This window comes from Ictalurus furcatus, chromosome 2 (genome assembly GCF_023375685.1).
Source record: "Ictalurus furcatus strain D&B chromosome 2, Billie_1.0, whole genome shotgun sequence".
In the NCBI taxonomy this organism is placed as follows: Eukaryota; Metazoa; Chordata; class Actinopteri; order Siluriformes; family Ictaluridae; genus Ictalurus; species Ictalurus furcatus.
The window spans coordinates 37899927-37913969 of record NC_071256.1 but is presented as its reverse complement, the minus strand read 5'-3'; the positions used below and the strand labels follow the sequence as shown (position 1 = coordinate 37913969).

At 45.0% G+C, this 14043-nt stretch overlaps 1 protein-coding gene across 1 annotated transcript in view; it reads left to right on the top strand.

Moving 5' to 3' along the window:
* Positions 1-12445, top strand: part of slc1a9 (solute carrier family 1 member 9) — a 17165-nt gene extending 4720 nt beyond the window's left edge. Inside the window, exons 4-10 of the mRNA XM_053618332.1 lie at positions 1996-2101; positions 2432-2558; positions 4355-4588; positions 7724-7918; positions 9044-9178; positions 9763-10228; positions 11759-12445. Coding sequence (XP_053474307.1) covers positions 1996-2101; positions 2432-2558; positions 4355-4588; positions 7724-7918; positions 9044-9178; positions 9763-10228; positions 11759-11968 — 1473 coding nt within the window. The 3' untranslated portion in view covers positions 11969-12445. The remainder of the gene's footprint in view (positions 1-1995; positions 2102-2431; positions 2559-4354; positions 4589-7723; positions 7919-9043; positions 9179-9762; positions 10229-11758) is intronic.
* Positions 12446-14043: the final 1598 nt, after the last annotated feature.

Sequence of the window (14043 nt, the reverse complement as noted above, 5' to 3'; positions counted from 1 at the left end):
ACAAACGACACGATATAGAAACGCGTATCATGATGTAATTATATCGCATAACTGTAACGTGGCTAGAGGACGAGAGACATAGGGAAAGTGAGAGAGAGTGTGAGAGAGAGAGAGAGAAAGTGAGAGAGTGAGAGAGAGATTGAGAGAGAGATTGAGAGAGAGATTGAGAGAGTATTGTGGGCCAGATGTTAAACCCAGTTGAGTATAAAGAGATTATAGATAATCTGTCCAAGTACATACACACACACACACACACACACACACACACACACACACAAAACATAACTTCAGGTTTCTTATCACTGTGACGCGCTGACAGGAAGTGAGTGTCAGGAGGTTGTCATTTCGATCCCGCACGGCTCGTTCGATTCAGCATGCGCTAACACGGATCCACAGCTGGAACCCATTCTCTCAGACATATCCTGCTTGATGTGGTGTAGGGTTTTTGTTTTTTTAGCCGTGACGAGACGTATGGATCCACTGAGACGCTGTAAAAACGCACAAAGAGAGCAATAAACATAATAAACCTCTCGTGTCTACTGCTTTCCCCTTCATCATATTCCGATAAACAGAACGTACACTACAATAAAACACGGTGTGTAATTCTCTATAACAGCAGCTCCGACTGTAGCACAGCTGCACGCCACAGGTTTATTTATAACTGACGCGCTCGTTCCGATACCTTATCGTTTCTATAGTAACGGCTCATTCACACAGAGGACGCGCCGCATAAATGGGGGGGGGGGGGGTAAATAAAAGGGTGTAAACTGTTGATACGGTGAAGTTTTCTCTTATAAGGAAACATTTCTTTAACATTTACGGAAGGAGTCTCCAGCGTCAGCGCTTTGCACCAGTCGGAGGTAAAGCTGTAGGGAACGAGCGTTTATATATCGCTGCCGTAACGTAAATGAGAACAGGAACTAACTTGTTTCACGGCCGTGCTGCAAGGTTAAACATACCTATAAACTGATAAAAACTACTAAGCACACGTCGTTCTTTAAAGTGCACCTATTATGGTTTTTCAAATATTCCCTTTCATGTAGTGTGTTATACATGCAGCTGTTTGTGAGCGTAAAAACGTCTGCAAAGTTTAAAAAATCAAAGAGTTATTGACTTGCAAAAGAAGGAACCGATTCTGAACAGCTGAAACGAGTCGTTAGTGATTCCAGACTCACTTCCTGTACTAACCTACGTAGGTTTGTAATGAAAAACGTTACGGTAGTGGGCGTTTCCTTTTCAAAACACGCCGACAGCGGTAGATCAATCATGACAGACTGGGACGTCTGACCAATCAGAGCAGAGTATGCTCTCTGAAAGGAGAAGTTTAGAACGAATCATTTAGAACGGATCACTTAACGAGTCGTTTGTGACACTGGGGGAATAAAAGTAACGCTGCGGTTTAAATGATGAACACGTTAAAGTGTTTTTTGACCTCGGATGCACGTAAATCTATCGTATGAGAGCTTTAAAACAAAATTAGGCCCGTTTCAAATCCATAATATGTGCGTTTTAATGAATAAAAGATTGTAATCATTGGCAAACTGCCTAATTGTACGAGAAGAATAAAAGATGTCAGGATGTGCCGCTATAGGAAAATAACATCAGGACGGTACGCAGCGAATTCTCGTCGATTATTTTCCTGTAACAGCACGACACGCAGTGTTTTATTCCTTACTAATAACGTGTTCTATTAAATAACAAATTGTCTCATCTGCAAATGAAAAACCAGTGTTTCGTGACTCGTATTTGCGTACTGGAACGTGATAGGCTCGTATATGTTGTGATGTAATAACACTTGGCTGTCACATGTTCAGCACTAATTCAGACATTTACAGTAAGAATGTGGCAAAACTGCAGCAGTGATACATTTTCTAAACTTTAAACATGTGAGAAGATTAAAAAAAAAACTTTTAAAAAGTCCTAAACCCTAACCCTAAACCTAGCCCTAACTCTGACCCTAAACCTAACCCTAACCGCTGTATGTTCTCGCTGCAGGTTCAGACGGTGGTGAAGAAAGTCTCCGTGGCGGTCAGCAACCGGAGCGAGCCCGTTTCTGTCAACAGGAAGGAGCTGGAGTTCAAGTGGGGGATGAACGTTCTGGGTAAGAAGCGTCACTCCTGCGTAAACACTGCTAATCGTGTACATTTAATCAGCCTGTAACGTGATTCACGCTGATTACTGTTTACCATGCCTGTCGAGCGTTTCACGTTGATGAATAGACGTGCTTTGCTCCGGTTTCCTGATATTTTTGTAAGGATATCTAAGGGAGACTCGTGTATGGAAACCTGCCACTTGTGCACTGAGCTGAACCTCGTTACTGTCCGGAAACGTTGTCAAAAAAAAAAAAAAAACCATTTCAACTGAACACTAAACTCAGGTGAAACATGGCTGCTGCTGATGTAATATCTTTTCTTGGGGGTTTTTTTTCCAGGTTTGATCGGCTTCTTCATCACGTTCGGGATCTGCATGGGCAAAATGGGCGAGAGGGGAAAGATCATGTCCGAGTTCTTCAACGTCCTGAACGAGATCATCATGAAGATGGTGTCGATGATCATGTGGTCAGTGACTGTGTGTGTGTGTGTGTGTGTGTGTGTGTGTGTGTGTGTGTGTGTGTATTGGTGCCAGACGCTTTGTCTCTAATCTGAAGCAGCTGGACAGATAAAAATGTGGCAACGGAGTTTCAAATACAAGTCAGTGGTTTTCTTTCCCTGAATCCAATCACTTCTGGACAGCTGGTTTCAACAAATCTCGTGTGGGTTCTAACCCCAGGTTATGAGTTTTATTCCCTTTGAAGAAATTGCTGGGGAATTTGGGGAATTTTAAGCGTGCTCGTATGCTTCGTGTGTGCGCATAAACCCAATGGATCCAACTCGGTCTTTTTATTTATCTGCTCAGTGGTGGTCATGCATTTATTTGGCAGACATCCAATGTTGTTGTTTTTTTTATACAACTGAGGAGTTATGGGGTTAAGGGCCTTGCTCAGGGGCCCAGCAGTGGCAGCTTGGTAGCGCTGGGATCTGAACTCCTGACCTTCTTATCAGAAGTCCAACGGCCTAACCACTTCCTCATTGATGTCACATGACTCTCTAGGATAACATATCGAGATTACGGGAGTCTGTTCGCGATCGTCCAGCGTGCGTGCTTTCGTAACAAAAAAACAGAAGAGACATTTTTGTCTTAAAAACCGACATTACGCGTGGGAGGCTGTGTTTTCAAAACCTGTTAGGCCTGTCGTTTATAAACCACGAATAATGCGAGACTTGTAATGAAGAGTGACGTCGCAGATGAAGACTTTTACCGAGATGTCATTGGGAAATGATTCTAGATACAACTAGAGAGAAACAAAAGAAAGGAGGAGAGAAAGAATATCCGTGATGATGATGACGATGATGATGGCAGTCGGCAGGTCAGGAGCCCGCAAGCGTGGAGGGAAAAGTATGAATGTGTTCCAGGACGTAACGCACACGGCCTCACTTGAACCTTGCCTTGACACGACGCCAACCCGATCCGTGCCGACCTGCGAGCTGGAACGCATAAACAACCGATAGTGATAAAGCCTCGAGAGCTGGACTCATGGGAGCGTGAAGCTGTGGTGAGATGAAACACGAAACACACACTCCGAGCTCCCCAATTAGAACTGAGAAAACCCAGACTGGCCGGTTCCACACCGGGGTCCCATTTAACGAGTATACAGTATACTATACAGCACAGGCCACGTAAAGAACACCACGCATAATACACAGACGTGACCTTTGAACCGCATGTCGGAAACGTCACGCCACGCAGATCCTGATTGAACGCAGGCCTGCGCTGGGAAGAATCCCCCAGATACAAACACGAGCTCCTCGTACCGTTTAATCCTTCTGGATTTCAGTCCATCTCCAGACACCACGAGACGAGCAGCCATACTGCGAATCGCTCCCTTTATTCCAGAGCGAGTCTGATCGTCTGATTCCCTTCACGCCGACGCTGCTTCGCTCAGAGACCATGTTGTAACCATGGAAACCTGGAGTTACGCTGAGATACTAATAATATTTGAAGTTAAGTCTAAACGACAACAATGTTGGTACTGTAGAAAAAAGTCTGGAAGTGAATGAAAACTATCTCTTTGGAAATCAGCTGATTGACTCACAATGCATTATGGGAACACTAATTGTTTCTTTGGTCTCGTGAAAAGTATTTGTATATAGTATCTGGTTCATTTTTGCCACTTTAAACTGTTTACTGAGGAATTTTCTGAGAAAGAATTTTCTGAAATGAGAATTCAGAAAGGAATGGGTTGAGTGGAATGATGGGGGTTAAATGGGGGTTAAAACCCACCAGTGTCACGTTCTGATGCCCCCGGTGGTCTTAGGTACTCTCCAATCGGCATCGCCTCTCTGATCTGTGGAAAGATCGCCGCCATCGGTGACCTGGAGGCCATGGCCCAGCAGCTCGGCATGTACATGGTGACGGTGATTGTTGGCCTCATCATCCACGGTGGAATCATCCTGCCCCTCATATTCTTCTGCGTGACACGGAAAAACCCGTTCACCTTTTATTCCGGGATCTTCCAGGCCTGGATCACGGCACTCGGAACAGCCAGCAGGTAAGCATCTCACGCTTTTTCATCTCGTCTTCACTGCGTAGTGCACTTTTTTCCCCAGTCATGTCCGAATGCATAGTGGAGAAAATTCATTCGCGCTCTAAGCAGTATAACCAGATGCTTAGGAGCCTCCGAGCCAGCAGGGGGCACTGTAAGACTGCAGGATTTAAAAATGAATAATTACATATTCATTCACTGCACAAAGAACTTGACCGATAGTTCTTTACACTTTCAGTGTAAAAATAAATGTCACTTTATAGGTACATAGTTTTACCTCCCTCCATTCCCACCCATGTACGCAAAGCTCCGCCCCCGGAACGTGGATTATAGAGTTCAAATACACTTAGCATTCGCAAGCAAAAGGACTGTCATGACTTTCACTTCCAAGTGCACTCGGCCATTCAACAGCTCGATAGCCAAGTTATAACGCTATAAACACAGGAAATTCAGCTCATGCGCCTTTGCTGTCCTGTTTTTTTTCTCTTTGTAATGAAAAAACATCCAGTCTCACCCCCTTCATCAGTAATAAAGTGCTCCATCTTGGAAAAACGCCGGCAGACTTTTATTGCAGTGTTTAAGTGCATTTCGCTTGCTCACGGGGAAAATGATCCGGACGCACCGGGCGCTTGCCGATTTCAGCCATTTTTGAAATGGGGGCGGAGTGAAGGGGAGTGTCTATAAAATGACTGACAGGAGGCCCGTGTACATACACAATCAAGTACCATGACAAAGGGGTTCTCTCGGCCACGTAACACGCTTGCGCGGACGAACATTTTCTTTCATCACATTCCAGATATTTTCCAGGTATTTATCAGTAATAAATAAATAAATAAATAAATAAATAACCAGACGATTTGCACTTTTAAACTGTTTCTAAATGCAGTCATAACTTCTGACGTTTGATTGAGCCCGACCTCAGACTGACCTGTCACTGGAGGTTGGAGCTATTTGTAATCGAGGCCAGCGTGGAAGAGCGGCATGGGAAATGATCGGTCCTTAAATCTGCCTCGTAAATAACGTTAGGCTTTTAGTCTTGGCTGGAAATTACACTCAGACACAGACGTCACGCTCTTGTGCTCTTTCCATCAACTGAGGAGTTTGATGTAGGTTCCAGAGCCGAGCAGAAATTTAGAACATCTGGCTGTATATACCTGTGAACTCCGGCTATGAACCCCCCCTCACTCTCTCTCTCTTTCTCTTTCACTCTCTCTCACTCTCTCTCTCTCTCTCTCTTTCTCTGTCTCGCTCCCTTTCTCTCTCGCTCTCTCTCTCTCTCTCTATCGCTATCTCTCTCTCTTTCGCTTTCTCTCTCTCTCTTGCTCTCTCTCTCTCTCACTCTCTCTCAATGTTGCTTGCTCTCTCTCTTTCGCTCTCTCTCTCTTTCTCTGTCTCGCTCCCTTTCTCTCTCGCTCTCTCTCTCTCTTGCTCTCTCTCTCTCTCACTCTCTCTCTCTGTTGCTTGCTCTCTCTCTCCCTGTCTCTCTCTCGCGCTCTCTCTCACTCTCTCTCTCTTTCGCTCTCTCTCTTTCTCATTCTATCGCTCTCTCTCTCTTTCGCTCTCTCTCTCTCTCTTGCTTGCTCTCTCTCTCTTTCGCTCTCTCGCTCTCATCTTCTTCTGAATTTCCTCCATGTCCTTTAATCATTGTATTTTAAACACCTTTATCACAGTGTGCCAAACAGAGTCAGAAAACACATCAGCAAGTTAGTCGTCTTATATCTCCTGTGAAAAACCAAAGAAGCAAACCAACTCTCCCTCACGCGATCTGCGATGGGTTTAGTGGTGCCTACTCAGCGTGGCTCAAGATCCCTTTCCAGAACCTTCACACTAACCCTTCCTCAGTGGTGGAATCAACTTCCAACCTCAATCTGGACCGCAGAATCTCTCACCATCTTCAAAAAACAGCTAAAGACCCTCCTCTTCCGTCAACACCTAACCAACTCCTAAAACACCAACCCAACATTATTTAAAAAATAAACTTACTCTGGCTCTTACACCTCGACTCTGCTTCTCTAGAACTCAATTATAAATCCCGTACTGTAGCACTACTCGTATTGTTCTCCGCTTCACATATCGCTTTGCTTGTATTTCCTCGTTTGAATAAAAGCGCCTGCTAAATGAATCAATGAATAAATGAATAAATGAATAAAAGTAAATGTAGCCAGTTACTTCATGAATAAACGTCTAATCTTACCGGCTCATTCCATATTTTGAATCTAAGTCGTTGTTTGTACAGATCAGATTTTCCTCAGCTGTCGACTCAAACTTGTCCACGCCACGTATTATATTTGGTTTTAGACGCCAAGGGCTAATCTCGGGCTGTGTATTAAATAGACTTGTATACTATTAGCCAGTCGCGATGTTTAACGATCGCCCGACGCTAAATAAAATCCTCGCCGGATGTTCACGCTGACTATTTAATCATTGTTATGACATCAGCGGAAATTCCAACAACACCCGCACAGCCGTGTCACGCTGTATGAAATACGAGTAAGCAAAGCTCTCGATAGTAACAGGGCCCCTTCGGTTTGTCCTGCCAATCAGACGGAGCCGTCCCATACCGTACGCCAGAGAAGAACGCAACACGAAATACATCCGTTCTTTTCTTCTTACCGCTTCCGGGAATGCAGTCCAGTTTATACATATCCATTCCATATCCATCCATATCCATATCCATCCATATCCATATCCATTCACTTTGGCCACAGAATCCTCTTTAGTACAACAATTTCCTTGCTTCCTGAACGTGTTCGAAATTATTCGGGGAAACTTGGTCACGCCTGACTTGTCGCTCAGTGTTGCGGAGGAAACCGTTTTGAATTCGAAAGAACAAACGTCTTTGAGTCTCTGGGTTTCGAAGCTTTAACACACTTTATATTGTGTAATGGTTATATTGTGGGGGGGGGGGGGGGTGTGAATAAATCTGCACTTCATCAACTTAATCCATCCTGCCAAATTCTTCCATCTGCTTGTGTTCTGTTTTCCATTTGATTGTTCTTTGTAAAAGATAATGAAATCAATCAATTTGGATAAGTGACACTTAATTTCATGTTATTCTCACTCACACCACCCACACACACACCCACCCACACACACACACACACACACACACACACACACACGGCTTTTCTCTCGTCCCAGCGCTGGAACGTTGCCGGTGACCTTCCGCTGTCTGGAGGAGAACCTGAAGATCGACAAGCGGGTCACCCGGTTCGTGTTGCCCATCGGCGCCACCATAAACATGGATGGCACGGCGCTTTACGAGGCTGTGGCGGCTATTTTCATCGCCCAGATGAACGGCATCGAGCTGGACGGAGGACAGATCGCCACCGTGAGGTCGGTATCGCCCTGACAGGATCTACAAGGCACACTAAATAACGTTTATATTTGGTTTATAGCCTATAAACAGGTCGTAAACTCCCCTGAAGAGGATATTTTTATACAGTTTTAACTACTGCTATTAAAAGCTCTCGAATGAAACACTTCCCTTCAAGCCTTTGGTTTTATGGATGTTTAACACAGTTGAATAGTCTGGCGTACAAGTTTACACACAACCCTCAGCTTTTATATCGTTTTTTATATCATCCAATCGAACGTTTATTAGGATATCTCTGTCGACTTTAGTATTTCAGATATTCAGTCAGTAGTGAGGATTTTCCAGTTGAACTCCTCAAGGCATTTGAAACCCGAGTTCTAGATTTTATTCCTCTATACACCGCGGCGCTGTCGAGTCCTGGATCGTGACCGGCCGGAAGGCGTCGATTAGTTTTCTCAATCGGCGGCGCAGCTTTATGTTAATGCGCTCGTTCTAAAACGGTATGGTTTCCATAGTAACAGCTCATCCGCAGGGAACCGTACCTCGGGCGCTCCACGTAAATGGGTGAAAAACGTGAGGAGATCTTTCCTGTTCCTACGTGTACGGAAGGAGTCTCCAGTGTCAGCGCTTTGTAACAGTCGGAGGTAAAAGCTGTCGCTTTAAGTTTTCCGACATCTTCGGGACAGAGGAGTTTACGCTTCTTTGCGGGTTTTTTATTCCCAGTTCGAGAGAGAGAGAGAGAGAGAGAGAGAGAGAGAGAGAGAGAAACAGAGGCTGGTGATGAAACGACAGGAACAGGAAGTACTAACCTGTGAATGTTCCACAAGATGGACCATCCACGAGTGACTATAAACGGATAAAACGTGTAATTCTTTAAGAAATGAAACAATAAAGAACTGTAATGGGTGAGAAATGACTGTGGTGTAAGAGGAATAAAACACTTGGGGACATGCTGTTACAGGAAAATAATCAACTCTGAGCGGCGACGCTAACTCACCGTCCCGTCACTGATTATTTTCCTATAACAGCTGTGACACACATTGCTCGTTTCATACTGTATAAAAATATCCTTCCTCTAAAGCTGTTACCTTCACCATGTCTCTCTTCTTCCTGTCGCATGATGATGACATCACGGTGCGGTGCAGCATGACGGCCACTCTGGCGAGTGTAGGAGCTGCCAGTATTCCCAGTGCTGGTCTGGTCACCATGCTGCTCATCCTCACCGCAGTGGGTCTCCCGACACAGGACATCAGCCTGCTGGTGGCCGTCGACTGGCTGCTGTGAGTCCACTGTGTGTGTGTGTGTGTGTGTGTGTGTTTCCTGATGTAATCAGACACTGACATGGTTGTTTGCTCTTTTATTCTCTGTACTCATGCACGCTGGAGCTGAAAGGAAACACTAAGCACTAGAGTAAAGTGCAGACTGTCAGCTGTAATTTGTGAGGATTTACACCAGGCTTAACTACATCAGGGCTCGGGGCCGAACGCAGCCCGTTACAGCGTTCAAACCCATTCTCCGTACCATAAAGTCGATCTAGACGTGTTGTGCTGCTGTCGGAAAATAATCAGCGATGGAAAGGGGATTACTTTCCCCAAAACGGCAGATTCCGGAACGCGTTATTGGCCTCACGTTCTATTTTTACTTAACCAATTTTTATTTTGTCTTTTAGATTTTTGTCAAATTTATTATCAGAAATTTGGCCTTTTCCCGGAGATGAAACTGTATCACTGTCCAATCATTCTTTTTATGTTTTTATGTTAACGTACACTCTTGGGACCGTGTGCTGAGTCTGCTGTCGAAGCGTAGTGTATGTAGTGTACGTCGTGTGTGTGTGTGTGTGTGTGTGTGTGTGTGATTGATTTAGTGACAGAATGCGGACCTCCATCAACGTGGTGGGCGATTCCTTCGGCGCAGGCATCGTCGACTTCCTGTCTCGTGCGGAGCTTTCTCAGATCGACGCCGACATTCCCCTGTCAGACGAGGAGTTTGTCCCCCCTCCCCCCCTCCTGACTGATATAGACCTGATCGACCCGGTGTGCCCCCCAGAACTGCCCCCTCGCTTCCCCCGGCCCCCCAAACTCAACCACCACCACCAACAGCACCAACAGCACCAACAGCAGCAGCACCACTACCACCCTGCTGCGTCTCTGAGCCACTCCCGCTCTCACTCCACCCGCTCCGCTCGCTCTCCGTCCCCTCGCTCCGTCCACTCGCCCTCGCCTCTGTCCGTGTGTTCACACTCGCCTCATCCTCACCGCATGCACTCGCCCCGCCTCCTGAACCGCCGCTCCGACCACGCCTACTGCGCTCTGCCCTCGCATGACCACCAGGTGAGGAGTGAAAAGGTTGTCCAAACACACACACTTGCTCACACATCGTACTTTTTATCCGTTTATAGTGACATTTAACGCTGTGGTACATCCAAGAGACGAGTCAGTTACTGTAGAGCGGACGTTATAGCAGCTATAAACTCACCGGGCTCTCTTTTCTCTCTGTTGACGTTAACAACGCACACAAATAAAAATAATAATCGTGGCTTACCTAGAAACCGTAACGAAGCGTAAACTCCCTCCTGCGAATTAAAAAGGAAGGAGGGAAAACGTCAAAGCTTTCCGTCTGACACTGGAGACTCCTTCCATAAATGTTAAATAAACATCTTAAAGAAAACGTTGTTCTTTGTTAAATTACAACACGGATTTAATGCGTTTTTTATTATCAGGCTTAGCGCCATGCATGGCCATGTGAACGAGCTGTTACCATAGAAACGATTAAAGCGCATTACTATAAGTCCATGCTTTAATAGAAAATGAATCCACACGTTCAGATTCAAGAATTCAACAGTGTTAAATTTGGTATTAATATTTTGTTGTTTAAAAGTCAGCCATTTTGTCTCAGCGTCTAAGAACGTAGTGGAGAAAATCCCATTCGCTTTTAATCCCAGAATGCACTGCAATATATGTGAGTACCCATAAACAGCCATGGGCTACCCATAATGCTCTGGGTTCATTTATGTTCACGGTCCCTCAGGAGAATGTTGAGAATGTTGAGAATGTTGAGCTCGGACGACCACGTCTCGTCAGTTTTTTGCTTTTTTTTCCCCCCGGGCTTTATTCATGAGATTTTCATTTTCATCTGAGATTAGATTGAAATCTCGGCCGGTCAGATCGGACCTCCTTTCCGTCCTGATTAGCATCTCGTCTGTTCTTTGATGTCTCAGCACGTGAAACCAGATCTTTTCAGTTCTGATTTGCATCAGATTCGTGTAACTGTTTACACAGCCGTTCCGTAACATAATTACGTGGTTATCTGACCGCTCACATCTGAAGCTGAGATCAGACTCCGATCTTAAACGTTTTACTGGACTTTACCGTGGTTCCGACACTCTTATCGTGAAAAACCTTGATTTACTAAATGCTTTTCTAGAACAGCAGCTCTGACAGTAGCGCAGCTGCAAATCTCCGTTTTATAGTATTAACGCGCATGTTCTGATACATCGTCGTTTCTATAGCAACAGCTTTTTTTGGGGTCTTAATAACGTCAAGGAGAGACTAGTGAGGGAACGAGCATTTATAGCAAACTAACTTGTTTCACGCGCATCTGTTGTAGGAAAATGAACACCAACTCTGCTTCATCTAAATCTTTAGTCTCGGTAGTAAACTAGCTTATCTTTTGGCATGCATATTTCCCAGTTGCCTAGCAACAGTGCAAACTTGACAATAAGCCCTTGATGAAAGCACGAATTCAAATCGAAAGTTTGATTTAAAAAGCATGAGAACTCGCGTAAATGTCTTTAAATAAATGTAGCTTAGGGTTTAGCATTGAAATGTTCGTAACCACGCCCACCTTTGTGGTTTCCTCAGGCGTCCACGCTGCCACGGGACCACAGGGAGAGACACCGAGAGCGAGAGAGGGGCAGCGAGAACCTGCGTAGACGAGAGAAAGGCAGAGAGAGTGAGACGGAGGAAGACGAAGAGAGAGAGAGGATGATGGACGAGGGCAGCGAGGGAGAAGAAAGCGACGACACCGCCTACGACCGAAGTCACGCCGTCCCGCCCTGCGAGCTCCCCTGAGGGAGTCGCTCTGTCACCACCGTCGTCCGCCCCCACCATCTTCACCACACGTTTACTACAGTCCCTCACGCTTTCCAGCACCTGCTCACTGCATTCCTCAAACTGTATACGAACTCGTTTTTATTCGTAAAAATCGTTCACAGAAAGGTTTACGCAAGAAACGTGGCGTCTCGGTTAGTTTGCGAAAGCATCCGTATCCTACGTTTCACTCCCGACTTTGTGTATGTTTACGTATTTACGTACGATTTTATAGCCCGATAACGTTTCCGCACCCGTTTAACCAACCGTTTCTGAAACACAGCCGTTTCGTATTCAGGGCCCGAAGCGGAACAAGTCCGTAAACGAAAACAAACGAGACTAGCCGTTCGATCGAAAGTAACGGCGCCCTGTAAAAGAAGGAAGAGTTACTGCGTGTCTACGGTAGCAGAAGCGCTGCAGTAGCTGAGCTGCATTACTGGAAGATTTATCACACTCTACACTTAACTGGTGCTCTTTCGTTTTTCATTTTATTCGGCATTTTGTCCTTCTTTTAAGCTCTCCGTGAGCTTTCAGGGAGATTTGTAGCCGTTGCTAAATGAATGCGATCGGCGATTTACGTTTTGCTGATCGGCGTTTCTTAGTGCACACGCGCGAGGACAAACACAATAAGAAAAGAAAACGTTGTAAAACTTTAAACAAGACCCAATTTTTAAGACGGTACAGCAAGCCTACAGTATACGCTATACGCTGAAGATTGGAAAATGTTCCCACGTGTCAATACGCTGTTCGGTTCTGGGTTGTTTTAGCATTTTTTGGCGTTTTTTTTTTTTAATTTTAAAATAAATTTATAAGCTAAGGCTACAGCTTCATTCTCTGTACCATTCTGACTTTGATTAATTATTGTATAATGATATTTCAATTTTGGAACTTTCCAAGAGTGATACGCTTTCATTAATTCAGCTATGCTTTCTAACAAGTGGCATTTCTACACATGTATAGTATTGGTGGAAACATTCGGGAGAATCCAGTCCAAGCGCAAGGCTGTTTATTTCGTTTTTTTAAGTTCCCTTAGGGGCGCGTGGTGGCTTAGTGGTTAGCATGTTTGCTTCACACGTCCAGGGTCGGGGGTTTGATTCCCACCGTGGCTCTGTGTGTGTGGAGTTTGCATGTTCTCCCCGTACCCCGGTTTCCTCCGGGTACTCCGGTTTCCTCCCCCAGTCCAAACACATGCATGGTAGGCTGATTGGCGTGTCTAAAGTGTCCGTAGTGTATGAATGGGTGTGTGAGTGTGTATGTGATTGTGCCCTGCAATGGATTAGCACCCTGTCCAGGGTGTACCCCGCCTTGTGCCCCATGCTCCCTGGGATAGGCTCCAGGTTCCCCCTTGACCCTGAATGGATGGAAATTTCCTTTAAATTATTTTCTTTTTGTTTTGTTTCCATTAATCATAAATCTGATGAGCTCACAATGTACTGTTCGACTATTGTTTTTCTTTCTTTCTGTCTCGATTTGTTGATTGGATATTTATTTATTTATTTATTTATTTATTGATTGAGTTAGTTAGTTAGTTATCTATCATTTTAGATCGCATTATTTGGTGTATGCTAATTTTTCTGCTGTGGATATTGGCAATTTCTCTGTCATTAGGAGTGTTTCTCTGTGATATCCCCATGTCTTTCTGTCTCTCCGAAATGCCTTTTGTTCCTCGTCCCTTCTCGGATCAAGTCTAAAGTAATAAAATCTCAGCGAATCCTTTCGTTTCCTCTTCGTCCACAAGTCATCTGTCTGGTTTTTTTCTTTTCCTCTCCTCATCTTCTTCATTAACTCAGAGATGTTCCGCTTGTGTGTTTCGTTTTTTAACACTGAGCTGATGTTAGGACATTTGACGCTTTAATAAGAACTCCTGCATGAAGGATCGGCCGAGCGCTCGGACGTCATCGCGTTTAATCTGCTTTAAGACCGAAAGACATCTGAGGAAAGAGAAGGAGCGAGCGAGAGAGACGAAGAGGAGCTAGACAGATGGTTGTAAAGACACTTGTCTCCGTGATTCCTCTCTCGCAGCCGTTAGAGATGACGTTAGAGATCAGGAGACGTCA